Source organism: Helianthus annuus, chromosome 14 (genome assembly GCF_002127325.2).
Source record: "Helianthus annuus cultivar XRQ/B chromosome 14, HanXRQr2.0-SUNRISE, whole genome shotgun sequence".
Classification (NCBI taxonomy): Eukaryota; Viridiplantae; Streptophyta; class Magnoliopsida; order Asterales; family Asteraceae; genus Helianthus; species Helianthus annuus.
Window position 1 is genome coordinate 161,914,099 of NC_035446.2, and position 15,694 is coordinate 161,929,792.

General features: G+C 36.9%; 1 protein-coding gene across 1 annotated transcript; it reads right to left on the bottom strand.

Moving 5' to 3' along the window:
* Positions 1 to 5,355: 5,355 nt before the first annotated feature.
* Positions 5,356 to 15,206, bottom strand: LOC110907723 (G-type lectin S-receptor-like serine/threonine-protein kinase At4g27290). The gene is made up of 4 exons (XM_035983148.1): positions 14,390 to 15,206; positions 5,955 to 6,192; positions 5,719 to 5,869; positions 5,356 to 5,649 (listed from the first exon to the last, which is right to left on the bottom strand). The coding sequence occupies exons 1-4, from the start codon at positions 15,204 to 15,206 to the stop codon at positions 5,356 to 5,358; spliced, it is 1,500 nt and encodes a 499-aa protein (XP_035839041.1).
* Positions 15,207 to 15,694: the final 488 nt, after the last annotated feature.

Below are 15,694 nucleotides of genomic sequence, written 5' to 3' on the forward strand. Positions count from 1 at the left end.
CAAGTGTTTCAAGGTGATGACAGTTATCGAGAATCACATGCAACCCAACATTCGTCATCCTGTTTCCAATGAGTTCAAGGTGCCTTAACCCAAGCAAGTTTTGTCCAATAGCTATGGCTATCTCATTATATCTCATTAAAGACCCTTCATATCCTCTTTTATTCGCTTTAAGTGTTTTTAGCATGGGGCAATAACGGCCAACCGTTTCAATCTCTTCTTTAGAGATTCTTATCTCGTAAAGGTTTAGTTCCTCCAACAACGGAAATTTCATCAAAGCAACTGTAGTCAACTTTACACATCCAAAGAAAAATTGATGTGCCATTTCAAGCCGTCTGAGCTGACTTGATCTGTAAAATAAACGGAAACAATCATAAAGAAACATCGCTTTATGGTGCATATCTAAAAAAAAGAATCGCACAAGAAAATATTATTTTCAGCTTGGTCCTCTATTAATCACTAAGAGTGTTTTGTTGTACAGAACAACGACTTACATTTATAAGCTGAAAATCAATAAAGAAGATAAAACATAAATACAAGAAAACTTAAAATGTGTCGGTTAGTTTCATTTACTCGGTTAGTTTCATTTACTGTAACAAAAGATAATCGGTAAGAAACAAGTTTAACAACCATCTTAAATGTCAAAGGGATACAAGTTTAGTTTCATTTTCAAAGTGCAAATAAGAAACTAAACAAAAGGTTTAGCACAAGAAAGCAGTAAAACAAAGCTAAAATCAGCCAAACAAGAATTTAAGTTGAATCACAAACATGTTTGCTTTACAAATATAGACAATTAACATATGTTTTATGCATAAACTTCAAATTTTTATTACATAATTTCAGAATACATGTTTATTATAGATCTAAAAAACACAGAAAAAAAGTTTTCAGCGTATTTCTAAACAGATCTTAAATGATACCAAAAAAACAAATTCTCTAAAAGTGTTAATGTAGTTCTAGTTATACCACTTGTAAAACAATATATTTAGAACAATGTGGTGGGAAAAACCAGAAGTGAATACAAAACAATTTTGTTTGTTAAGATAGGAACATACACATAAATTCAGTCACAGTTAGCTCACATACCTATCAGCAACATATAAATGAAGATCATCATCATAAAGAAAAACAATGGTGATATCAACTAACTGGCCTTGGCTTCTATCCACAGCATGCTTACACATTTTTACAGCTGAGACTTCTGCACTTGCGGTGATATCAACCAACTGGTCTTGGCTTCTATCCACAGCATGCTTACACATTTCAATAGGAAAAAGTCTTGTACCAAATCTCGGTATGTCGTTCATATTGATGACCCTCCACATAGCAGGGTCCTTGCAAATCTTACGCCAAGCAGCGCACACTTTCTGCGCATTCTCAAGTATGTCAACCATACCAATTCGGTTAAGTATATTGAACGTAACATCGGATGGGAGATCCAACCAGTTCCTTTTTTCTTGCTTCAGATTCAATTTTGATGGCACCATCACTTTAACATGTACAAAGCAAATGAAAATTATTACATGTTATTCACCTACTTAACATATATAAAAACAATAAAATGAACAAAAACCCTAACAATTTACATGCAAACTAACATGAACAGAAGAGAAACCTGTAACTAAAATATTACTTCACTAGCAAAGGACAAGCATTGTGCACACTGGGGTAACTAAAACGATTGAAAACAGAACAAATACACTAATTATGGCCCTTTCGGCTTTTAAGACATACATTCGAAGCAGAGTGAAGAATACAAAAAATAGCGTTTTCTACAATTATATTAGAAGGGACAATAAACCACAAATAATCGATCAAAATTTTTAATAATAATATAAGCAAATGATAAACCGTGAAAGAGAGAAACAACGTACCTTTGTTTGGTTTTTGTTAACCGTTGCGGGTTTAGTGGACTTATATAGCAGTAGGAAATGGAATTTCAAACGGTTCAACTACTCATAATGCCACCGCCAATCCCACCATTAATCCAATGGTTTATTTGATGTTCAAATTAATTCAAAATAATATTCTCAAATTACTTTTCCGGCTCTTACTCATTTTAATTATTAGACCATGTGTAGTGGTTAAGCCAAATAATGCCTCCACCATTGGGGGTTTTGCGATACGTTTCGATGAATCTGAAATAATTGTTTTACTGTTATAGAATATATTTCTCCACTAGAATCCAATGGAATTTGAAAATGAAGATATTTTGATTTGAATTGAAATAATTATCAAATCAAAAATTGAATTGAAATAATTTTCAAATCAAAAATGCGTTGCAGAACGATCTATAAAACAATTGATACCGTTTCATTCCTCAACTAAATTAGGAGTGCTTCTCCAGTCAGCATGGGACATTACTGCAAAAGTGGCGTAGTGGGAATAATGCCCATCATGAGGCGTTTTGCGACACGTGGCAGTCCGTTTATTTTTAATTTAAAACATAAAAAACTTCATTAATTTAAACAAAACACTACTTGAAATTAAAAAAAAAACAGAAAATAAAAAAACCGAAAAAAATAAAGTTAAAAAAAAGAAGATGATCTAGAGTCCATATTTTTCTCGAATTTTTTGGTGATGCATTTGCGCAAGGATCAACGCATCGCCTTGGAGGTGGTCGATCGGTTTGTACAAAAACTCAATGTCCTTTTCCATTTGCTTCGCCTCTTGCATCTCCTTAAACTTTTTTGTTTCGGACACTCGTTCTTTCATAATCTCATAACGTTGGTGGTCGAGGTCGCGAATGTCTTGGAGACGACGGTTCATCTCCTTGAAATCTTCCTTCAACTCGAGATCGGAAGACGACTCCACCGTTTTTTTTCCGGTTCGCTTATCCGTTCTTCTACCGGGTGGTCGGGTCAACTCTTCTTCAAGTTCCTCGTCAACGTCCACCATCTCATTTAGATCGAGATTGTGGGCATCCGATGTCGGTGTTTCAGGGTCAACGAAGGATGATGTTTTTGACCGTTTAGCTCGACGTCTACTACTAGACGTCATGGTACCTACTAGCGCCCACTTTGAACTTTTTCGTAGTAGATCCCAACATTTATAGTACGGGAAAGGGCATTTCGTTTTCTCGAACACGTCCAAAGTCTTCGTTAAAACCCCAACGTCACCTTCACCGCTCGGGCGATTATCGTAGTTACGTTGGTACACTTCTTAGAAGGCATGACACTTGTTGTTGATGTCGGTCCATTTGCTAGAAATGGAATCTTTGTCCCGATGTTCGCCTTGACCCCACGTGCTAAAAAAGAGTTCACGAACCCTATCCCAAAAAACGGGGCCCGTTTGAAAGTTTGCTACAAATTGATAAAATAAAAGTAAAGATATAAGTTGTATATTAAAAATATAATAAGTAAAAAAAATATAAAAGTTACCAATTTCGTGGTCCTCCGAAACGTCGAGCCACGTTCGAGTCAATGTGAATTCCTCGTCCTTCGACCATTTAAGGTGAGTATTTTTACGTCGAGGTTCGACCTTTTCCTTCTTCTTATGCGACCTTCTGCCGCGTTTCGATTTGTCCGGCACCTGTTCGGGTTGCGTCTCCGGCACGACATCGACTTCGGGTTCGTCTTGTTGTTGTGAAGGTTGCGACCCGCCGGCTTGACCATAGCTGAAGGTGGGAGGCACGAACGGAGTGGCGCCACTCAAGTAAGCCGCGTGCGTTAACACGCTCGGGTCCATGTCTTGAAGGTTATACGGGTGTTGCGGTTGGGTTGTGTTCGGGTTCATGGGTCTTGCGGGGACACCAAAGGGGGGTCGGAATGGATGCATATTTGTATAAAATATAGAAGAAGTAGGAGAGAAAATGTGAGTTTTTTATAAAAAATAGGAAGAAGTGGGTAAATTTTTGAATTAAAAAAAATAAATAAACAAAATGACCGTTGGCAACGGTCATATCTCGCCCCTCTGCAATTTCAGCGTTTTATATAAAACGCCACCTTCATTTTTTTTTTCAAAAAAAACGCCGAACAACGCCTACCGTAATGGGGGGGGGCGTTTTTGAGCTTTTCTTTAAATTTTTTTTAAAAAAAACCGCCCCACTACGGGTGGTCTTATATTTTTTTTCTTATTTTTAAATAATATATTTAAACAAAAAAAACTAGGGTTAATTAATAATTGAAACTAGTGAAAGATCCCGCGTGTTGCGGCGGATTTTTTCTCCATAAATTATATGCCGCAATTAGTTGGTTTTGAATAAATTTTAAAGCGAATCAACCAATAACAGGATTTCACCTAAGGCTACAAAGAAATGAATCAACGAATAAGTTGAGATTTGATAAATTTCAAAAGAGTAAAATGCACGGATAGTCCCTGTGGTTTGGTGAAATTTCACCTTTAGTCCCCAACTTTTCAGAATTACACTCTTAGTCCCTGTGGTTTGACAAGTTGTTACTCAGATAGTCCCTAAAGCGGATGAAGGTTACTCGGATAGTCCCTGTGGTTTGACAAGTTGTACTCGGATAGTCCCTGTGGTTTGACAAGTTGTACTCGGATAGTCCCTGTGGTTTGACAAGTTGTTACTCAGATAGTCCTTGTCATTTCACACCCACTTAACCAGAAAAACTAACCTCCATCCGCTTTGGGGACTATCCGACTAAAACTTGTCAAACCACAGGGACTAAGAGTGTAATTTTAAAAAGTTAGGGACTAAAGGTGAAATTTCACCAAACCACAGGGACTATCCGTGCATTTTACTCATTTCAAAACCACCATGTCATACTAAGGCTACAATATACAGAATGAGCCCCTAGAAGCTCCATTGTACCATCTCAGCTCCAAATCTCAATACGTTATCTGCCACTATCTCATTTCCTATACTTTATTTTTGAACAAATGAATAATATTCATTGATTGGTATACATAGTTTGTTTTAATGAAAACTAGCTAGCTAGAAAAGTGTTTAGACTCTGCGCACCTTATAAAGATTACATAGACACATAAACAAACCTAATAAAATATCACTTGTAGCAAAAGCTACTCGTAGGGTCTCAGGGATAACAAAGTTACCTTATAAGTTATAAAAACTAAACACATGAAATTCTTTTCCTTAGATATGTCATGTGTGATTTTATCAATTACTTCAAGGTGTCATCATCATGGAGGACACGCCTGAACGGCTGAACCTGAAGGATACATCACGTGTTGCTTGTAACTGTAGAAAGCAGAGCACAGTTGGATACAATGAAGGACACGATCATCTAACAATAGGATCGTTGAAAACTCGTTCTATAGAATTGTTAATGACTTATATTAATTTATTTCACCATTAAAAATATGACACTTGTCATGCAACAAATGGGAAGATGTAGTGAAACACTGTATGGTTTATGGACTTTGACATGAAAACTTACTCTAACGACCTGTTAGTGAAATAGTCACATTATTGACGGAAGGTTCTTGTCTCGTGTGTGCACACAGGTCGAGCTCAGGCTCCGTAAAAAATGCAAGTGATTTAGGTTGAGACAATACACCATCATTACCCAGCATCAATACCACAGATGACATTGTTGGTCTATCTTCTGCATGATTTTGCACACATAACAAACCAATGTGTATTGAAAGGAGTACCTCAGAGACAACACATGAGTCGAGTAAAGGTGCACCAACCAGATCAAGACACTTGCCATCCATATATAGTCTCCATGCCTTACATAAATTAAATTTAGTAAAAAATAATCGCAGATACTGAGATAGGCAATGTCGTAGTGAGCTTACATGTCCAAGAAGGTTGTCACGGTGCTTGTGAGAAGAAAATTCTCGGTTCTTCATCCCACTTACTATTTCCAGAACTAAAACACCGAAGCTAAACACGTCTGATTTTACAGAGAAAACTCCATGAACTGCATACTCTGGAGGAATGTAGCCGCTGCAAAGAATTTGACGAATTAACTGATATAAGCATATCAAATGGACTGAACTCGAAAGAGTGAAATTTGGTATAAGATTCTTACTAAGTTCCAACCACATTCTTTGTCTTAACCCGAGTCTCGTATCCTTTAAATCTTCTAGCAAGCCCAAAATCTGATATCTTCGGGTTCATGTCATTGTCTAACAAAATATTGGCGGCTTTCAGATCTCTATGTATGATGCGAAGGCATGAATCTTGATGCAGATAAAGAAGCCCTCGAGCGATCCCATTGATGATGTGGAATCGTTTAGTCCAATCAAGCATTGAACTTTTGGTCTCATCTGCACATAATTAATTAGTGAAGTTAATTGTGTCAACTTGCACTACTAGAAATTTGGTTTTTTCTAACAAGCTTTGCCGTCACAAACGCGTAGCAAACTCGGATTTGCTACGCATTTGCAACAAAACCTTGATGTTGGAAAAAGCCCCGTCGGAAACTAATTACTACACATTTGCTACGCAAATTTTAACGCAATTCCTACGAAAATATTGTGTCAGAAATTTTCCAACACATTTCCTACACCATTTCTTAAATATTATTACTAAAGTTTTGTGACGCATTTGCAACGGAATATTTGTAAAAAAAATAATTTGCAACGCATTTGTGACAAAATATTTATAAAATAAAGTGGAAAATCCTTTTTTTTTTTGCTAAAAGTTTAGGGAAACATCACACAAAACAACTGTTTTAAATTCACCATACATCAAAAATCATAGATAATGCAAGTTCCAATGAACTGAACGAGTGTCAAATACTTGATTAATTCATATAATTAACTGCCAAACGAGGGCACAAAAAGCTAAAACAACTCACTGAACGACAAAATACAAAAATAACACATGCTACTTGAGCCTTAGGCGACAAACTGCTCATGTGTTGCCTTGAAAACACGCTCCAAGGCCCCCTTGGCAACTAATCGACGGGAAGTGTGAATAGAGATGTCAAGTCCAAACACCACACTTTCTTATCCTGGTCCCTGTAATTAATGTAACACAGTCATCAATAGCTGAAACTTTAAGCCCAAATCTAACACAAAAAATTCATGTATGCGTCAAGTTTGACTCGTTTAACACCCCTAACGAATCAAAACTAATTCAAGGGACGCATCAACACTTATTATTTATTTTGACAAACTTGTAAATAGTTATTGTATTATATATGCTTAAAAAGGACTACTACAGATAATTATATTACAAGTTAATCTAGACAACAATCTTTTAATGTCCATGTCTAGTTTAGTTTGGCCACTTTAACGCCCTTAATGGGTCAAAACTAATTCAAGGGACGTCTAAACACTTGTTATTTATAGTCACGGACTTGTAAATATAATATATTATATATGTAAAAAAAAATCTACTACAGATAACTATGTTACAATAAGATATATATTGCTTTACCTCTGGTGCTTCAGTCACCGTCTTTTGACTACTCTTCAAGTCCAGAAGAAGCCGAATCAAAAGAAGAAGAAAAATGTTAACTTTGTGAAATCGACGGGAACGGACAAAATTGAAACGTTTGAAAATAAATCTAACTTAGATTTTGTCAAGAAAGCTACTGTTTTGAAAAGGAATGAACAAAACAGCTCAAAGCCTAGTACCTCGAGTTCACAAGGTTCAACATCATCAGCTAAGAGAACACATGATTCTTCGAGGTATGTTGAACGAAGATCATGTTTTGAGTGTGGAACCATTGGGCATATAATTCGAAATTGCCCTTACCTTCATAAGCAAAAAGGGAAGGTTGATGATCCCCGTGACAAGACTGACCGTAAGCCATCTGTTTCCACAAAACAAGATCCCCGACTTGTAAAAGAAAGGGAGATGAAGCAGAAACGCCAACAGGTCAAAAGGATCGAAAAAGCAATTAAAACCGATGTGGTTCAAAAACAATCTGTTTCTGTAAAATCAACAAATTCAAAAACTTCAAACTGTAATGAAGTTAAAATTTTAAAGAATGACACTGATAAAACAAAACAGACATGGAAACCTAAATCGGTTACTGAATCAGGGGGACCATCACAATTTACAAACCATCAAAGACAAGAAGTTATTGTCATTGATGAAAATGGAAGACCCAAGACCACAATGGCTTGGGTCCCTCTCTCCAACTAATCTCTGAATGAGTGTGCAGGAAGTTCCAGGAGGAACTATTGATAGTCTTAGGATTGTTGATAGTGGAATGTCCTTGCACAAGATAGGCGACAGAAGAAATTGTTGCCTTTGATGGAGAGAGAGAAAAGAAAAAGAAAATTTGGATGAATGAAGTTGCAAAATTCGACCAAATGAAGAACGTGTCAAAATTTGGTCAGTATGGTTTTTGATCGGGTCCTCAGGAACGAATGAAGTGAAATGTGTGCCGATGCCTTGGCATGGATTGAACATCCGCACACCATTTCTGAAAGAGAAAGTCAAAGACCTTCGCTGGTGGAATGTGGAAGACCAGCCGGACCCGGAGGTTTATGACTTTGTTGCTGTCAAGAGACTTCTCAGTAGCTGCACATTCGACCTTGAAGTTCACACCGGGTGAATATTAAGTTGGGGGAGTGCTTAGATTCCTTGCAATGCACGGAACAGTTGCAGGATACGCCTTTAAATCCTTAATCTCTCCTATACTTGTCGATATTTTAGCTGCTTTGTGAATTGTTATTATCTCGTACAGCACTCTTTGACCTGACACGTTGATCTCGGATATCACCTCACACGTGATTGTTTCAATGTGAAACTCATCAATGTTGTCATGGTTCGCACCGCTTACCGACATGCCAACTCATTTTTCCAAAATTTGTTAAATCTTTTCTGATAAAACTTAATTTTGGTAAACGGCATTAAGGTCAAGCACAAGAGTAAACCAACATCGGAAAATCATTTTTGAAAATATCTTTGTGTGTTTTAAATTTATCTTAGTTTATTGATTTTAGGGGGAGTATATCCAAAAATCTGAAAATCCAAAAACATCGAAAAATTCAAAAACACAAAAACAATAGAAAAACAAAAATGAGTTTCCTGGCGAGCAAAAGAGAAAGTGATAGTACATCAGTGGTCTATCCAAACCTCTTTAAACCTTAAATGAAAAACGATAAGCAGCTCTATATAAGATGTATCGGTAGGCTCACAATCATTTTAAAGTGTGCAGGGTGATATAAATCTTAATCGACTGAAGACCAGGTGGGAACCATTCATTGGCATATGGTCTTAGTACCGAAATTTCGTTTGATAGATTGCCGAGGTTCTGAGATATTCGGTCTTTATGCTGCTTATCATCTGGGTATCATGGTTGTATCTTTTACTGAAAAATAACGGGGACGCAAGTCTAGATCTTCCATGATACTATACATACGTGTACATATTGCATACTGCATTCGACCTCAATAAGTGATAAACAATCACATGTCCATATCAAATAAGTGATAAAATATCACATTTTTCCGGGTGTCAAGTTCGTCTCTCTGCTGTACGGAAGTACTGACCTGTTCACGGACTTGCACCTGTGCCCTCATGCATATGGAAATCAAGTTCCTCATCAATAAGTGATTATATCACAAAGGGCTTGTTTTCGAATCAAAATAAGTGAGTATCTCACAATTTATACGGTCAAACAGATGATAATCGGTATACTCACCGGTAAGATGAACTCTCGTGCATACCTTGATACGGGAATGTGTCGTGATGTGGATGAACACCGGTCGGTAAGTATAAATCATACATTAACGTATCCTCTAAACATGATTACATCTGATAAGTTGAGCTTAAGTGGACAACAATACCGATAATTGTTATAGGATGCTTATCTTAATGTTAACTAACTGAACAACAAGAGCGTTTTGGCATGACCGTACACTGATATGATTCTCTTACCCTCGAAACTCGCAAAAAGAATGTCTGTATATATTTATTTACTGCTTAACTTTTATTGTTTTCTCTTAAACAGTTTCGTCGTTTGGTGCATATCAGCACGACATTAGCGGTGATGTCGTTTGATAACACTCAAAGGATCTTAAATTGTTGTCTTTTAATTTCAAAAATACCAAAAAGATTTTAGGCTTGTTTTAATATAAACTTTATAAAAGCCAAAAAGATTTTATTTCTGCTTTATTTTCGATCGTACGATGTTGGAGCTCAAGTCTTCGTTACCTGAAACCTGACTGAAAACCGAACTGACTAAATCTTCATAAACGGTCGAAATTTGCATGTTTTGAAAGCTAAAAACTAAAATTGACAAATTTTATTAAACTTTCAAACTGTCGGACGGTGTTTGATTATGACATGGTCATTCGTGTGTCATTTGTTTATACTATATTCCAAGCAATTGTTCTCATTACGCGTTTAGATTTCTTGCATGTGCAGATTCTAAAGGCTAGGAGAACATGGTCGTTGACGAGCTTTGGAATGAAGACACGAAGGCACTCAATGAATGAAGATGATCGAGTTGCCGCTGGCCATCATCATCACCTCAAGGATCTTACTTCATAAAGTTAAAGTATTTCACGAGCATAACTCAAGGGGGAGCTTATGTTAAGGGGGAGTTTGTCAACACACTTCCTACATGATACGGGTAGTTTGTTGATACACTTTCTACTTTCAAGACGTGAAGACTTTGAAGACCCTCCGACATTGAAGACATGATAGGACATCAGAGTCTTGAAGACTTGAAGACCAAAGACCGTCGAAGTTCAAGACGAGTCTACACTTTTAGAAGAACAAGACAAAGATTAGAGATCAAAGACAAAGCTACAGCCAAGGGGGAGTTTGTTGGTGCACTTGTGTCTGTACTTTGTCTGTATTCGGTCTGATATAAACGATGTCCTTAGTAGTCTGTAAGTTGACCAAGTCAACCATCCTCCGGTTTGACTTGGACAACAGTTGAAAGATGTTCTGATCGAAGGATAGCCTCGAAGGATACACCTGATCCTTCGAGGTGATCGAAAGATATGGTTCGACCATGGTTCGACCATTAGACCTCGAAGGATGATCCTTCGAGGTCCACGCTGATCTTTCGTGTAACATGTGGTCGACAGATGATCCTTCGGACCATCTGTCGAATCCTTCGAGCAGACCTGCTGAGCTGGGTATATATACCCATGCATGTGTTGAGTGTGAGTTAGTTCTGAAGTTCTGCCATTTTCACACACCCGAGAGATAGAAGCTTAGAGAGCATTCTGCCCAGAACTCACTCACACACTTAGAGAGTTTATAGAACACTTCTGTAAACATTGAGCTTGTAACCGAAACCCTCATTGCATTAATACGACTAGTGTTAATCGGTGAATCTTTGTGTGTTTGTTTCTCTACTTGCTACTAACTCGGTTTGCTTGCTAGCTTGGATTCCGCACTCGCTAGTAGGTTTGTATAACAAGGTTTAGGTTCGTAATCCTCCGCGAAAAGGGACCTACAATCAACACTTATTATTTATTTTGACAAACTTGTAAATAGTTATTGTATTATATATGCTTAAAAAGGACTACTACAGATAATTATATTACAAGTTAATCTAGACAACAATCTTTTAATGTCCATGTCTAGTTTAGTTTGGCCACTTTAACGCCCTTAATGGGTCAAAACTAATTCAAGGGACGTACGTCTAAACACTTGTTATTTATAGTCACGGACTTGTAAATATAATATATTATATATGTAAAAAAAAATCTACTACAGATAACTATGTTACAATAAGATATATATTGCTTTACCTCTGGTGCTTCAGTCACCGTCTTTTGACTACTCTTGAATGCAAGACCAAGTTCCTTCTTAACATGTGTAATAACCAAATTCTATAAAAGCATCAAATATTAGCAGTTGCTTAATTAAGATGAAAAAAAACTAAAATATAATTAGTACAACGGTTGCTACACGACTTTTGGTTTCGTAACTTTCTCTTGAGCTACAAGAGCTACACCACTTTTGTCCTATGCGAGCATGGCCATAGTTATAAAAAGAAAAAAAGAATAAAAGCATCTTCATCACCCAACAACTTCAATGTTGGAGCCATGCTGATCAGCTGATGATTTAATCTTGGGAATCGAGTTTATATGGAGAAAATCCAAAATATGTTAAACATAACAGCTAATTGATTTGGAGTGTGAGCATCACCAGCTCCAACACAGCTAGCAATAATCGAACTTCAATGTATGGTCCAAGCAGGTAATCTACCAACCTTTTAGCCTTTGAATAAGGTAATTTCCTAACTACTTTCAACATGAGCATTACAGGTTCCATATTGTTGTACGATAACAATAACAAGTTCAAAAAAGGCTAATTAACGGTTTCTAGATTTAGCAAAGTCTGAAAGATTATACCCTCGAACAGCTGGAGGGCATACACTTTTCTTTTCAAAAACATTTTCATAGATTAATAATCTCAAAAATAACTTTAAACAAAATTGAACACACAAGAAACAAAAGTTTACAACCAAATAAATAATAAATGAAACTTTCTAAGTAAAAAAAAAAAACTTACACGGAGCAATGACTAAGTGAGCAGACAAAGGGGCCAAGTCGCCAACCGTGTCCTTCTGGTTCAGCCGCTATTTGCTGACGTTTCCTAAAATTCGGATGAGATTAATATTTAGTATGTATGCACAGTCAGCATCATAAAATAACTCAATATTTAAAGATTCGGACTCTGTCTCTCCCTAACAATGCATTATGAAAGTACATTAAAAAAGAACATATATAAAATTTCAGTAACATAGGGCAAAATAAGATTGCTTTATGATGAAGGCAAAAATTCACGTATTAAGTATTGATGTACCAGCATTAACAACTGTTTAAATGATAACAAAAAAGACACCATTGTAATATTTTGTGCAGCATGTATCGCAAGTGTGTGTCTATTCCGTAAGGTAGGATCCCCATATACTAGCATATATTCACTAAACAAGGCCTGATAGCGGGGACCATTTTGAAAAAAAAAAAAACAACATAAGGTAAGTTAGTAACACAGTACTAATAATGAGGTTATACTCGAGCAATATTGCTACAGATATAACTGAAAAGTGAAAATTAGACCTGCTGATATTATCAAGGGTAAGTTCGTCATTGAATAAGTTTGCAAATCCCAGAATTTCCTCGTTAGCAACAGAACCCCCTGCTCTAACCTGCATATCAGTTTGTAAGAACAAATGACCTGATCAATGTCTTGACCTTGTTCAAAAGAAGCTCATGCATTACACTACACAAGCAAAGAAGTACTTCCTGGCTCATGCTAAACATACAATAACTTCATTAGCACGGATCTCTTTGGATTTAAAACATCATATCTAGTTAAGCAAAAGATTGCATATTTCAAAATTTTAACTAGTGCCAGCAATCAATAACACTTAATCTATCAGTTAACGATACAGAACCATTGCTACCATCCATTTTACTCATAAAAGAGAGGGAAGGAACCTAACTCAACATATTGCCTGACCTATGTAAATCACTAATGCTTCATCTTCTAAACAAATTCAATCCCTAAAGTAGCACACTGTTCAACTTTATCTGAAAAACAACACGAAATGTTCAAATTACCTCCCAACCCGAATGTAAACAACAAATATAGAATTTCCTAACCATTAAATACATCAAACACACAAAAATACCGCATAAATTCTTCAAAAAACGAAGTTAACCAGTGAGAGCTAATTAACAATCAAAAAACAACAGCTATAGTATTTTGTATTGATTAAATGAATCAAATACACACAAAAACACTACATAAATTCTTCGACTCTTACAGTTAAAGTATTTCGTATCCATTAACCGCATCAAACATACATACAAAAACCGCACAAACTCTTCAAAACTTAAATAAATCACCTTCGGAAATCTAACTAACCGCATGTTAGGTGTGTCGTCGTTAGAGCAGTGTGATAGTGATTCTCATCGAATATGTGGATCTCGCCGGTGATTCTCGCCGAAGATGAGTGATGATCCACCGGATTTGTGTTTTTCCGGCGACATGATTGGAGTTTTGGTGAATTGGTGGATGAATTTGGGGATTTAGAACATAACGGGTGCAAATTTGGGGATCTAGGGTTTTGAATTTCAATCTGGCAGTATGGCTTATATTTGGGTTTGAAAGTTTAAAAGATGATGGCAGAAGTGTAATTAATTGGGCTATTAGGATTACGTGTATAATTGGTGGTAACGTGGCTGCTTATAAGGTGGTGAATTACAAGCGGTTTTTTTTTAATTTTTATAAGGATAAACAGTTCCGTTACAAATGTGTAGCAAATTGTAATTCGTTCCCGAAGCAACAAAGTTTTAATTAGTTTTTTTTGTTTGTGTTACAATTGTGTTGCAATTTTGTTTAAAAAACTATGGATTTTTTCTGTCAAAAACTCGTTGCAAATGTGTCAGAATTTGTATTTGTGACGCCTTTTTTTGCGTAGGAAATTTCCGTAGTAAAATGATCACTTTTCTAGTAGTGTTGTCACAGTACATTGATTAATCTTGTTCATTGGGATGTAATGAGTACCTCATTCAAAGATATTCTTACCAAATAAAAATGTATCAAGGCTTCTGTTGGGCATGTATTCATAAATCAACATGATTTCATGTTTTTGAGCACAGAATCCCAGAAGCTTCACAAGATTTCGGTGCAGAAGCCGGTGAATACATCTAACCTCGTTCATAAACTCGTCAAGTCCTTGCGTAGAAGTTTCCGACAACCGCTTCACTGCTATTTCTCTTAAGCCCATGCGCAGATCATACCATGAATGTCGGGTATCTGGCAATTTCACACCTGAAAGTTTTCGAAACGCATCCTCATTCCCACAATTTAACGATTTTTCACGTTGACAGCCACCTGACCAGTTTCCTGCATTCCATTGCACTGGAAATCTTGGTTCAAACCCTTCCATACAACTGCATGCAGGAGAACTGTTGATGTTACAGATTCCATATGCACCACAGAGTCCATATTGGGCACACATATCAACCGTTGTGACCAGATACGGCATCCAACCTTGTGCGGGATCAATCCAGTTCAAGCGCATTTCGTTGCCTTCTGGACTTAGATACACCCTCGACATAATTGAGTTATTAATAAGATGAAATATACTATATACCTCCTTTTCATTGAAGACAAAATCATACGTGTAGATAGGATTTGGCTTACTGGGAAAACCGCTAAATCGTACACCAGTCCACGGTCCAAACCTCAATTGTAAAACCGAACCTCGCTTTTGAAACGCTTGTGGATATCCATTCGTATCCATCCAACTTACATACAGACCTGGAGAAGGATCATCCGTACTTTTCCACGATGTCAAGTACCTGTCTACGCCTGTTACCAAATCCTTCCCGAATTTCATTCCCGCTAGCAATGTGTCGGTTGGGTAATCGAAACTTTACCAAACGAAATCTTCGTTAGTGCTACTATCGTAACACACAACAAGGTTCCCAGAATCAAGAAGCTTTGCTACAACGGGAGCATTACCAACAGATACCGATGAATTGGAAGACCAAATCACAGTATTATTGCCACTAAAAAGCAGTAGCATTCCATTGCTATTGACTTTGAGCACACCTGTGGTACTGGTGAGTGGAGTTTCTCTGTTAGAAACCCATACAACCATATCCCCAAGTATCGGTTCTTGGAGTTACTGGGGCTAAAGAATCCCAACTCATACGTTTCACCAGCCGAAACAAGCGTATCATCGTCTCTGAGTGCTTGACCTGTATATATGGTGTCTAATGCAGCAGAATACAACAAAACTGAGAATAAAGCACTAGAAAAGAACAGAAGTTGTGTTAAAGCCCTCATCGACGTGTTTTACAGTCTCCGGTTTCAGTAAAGAGT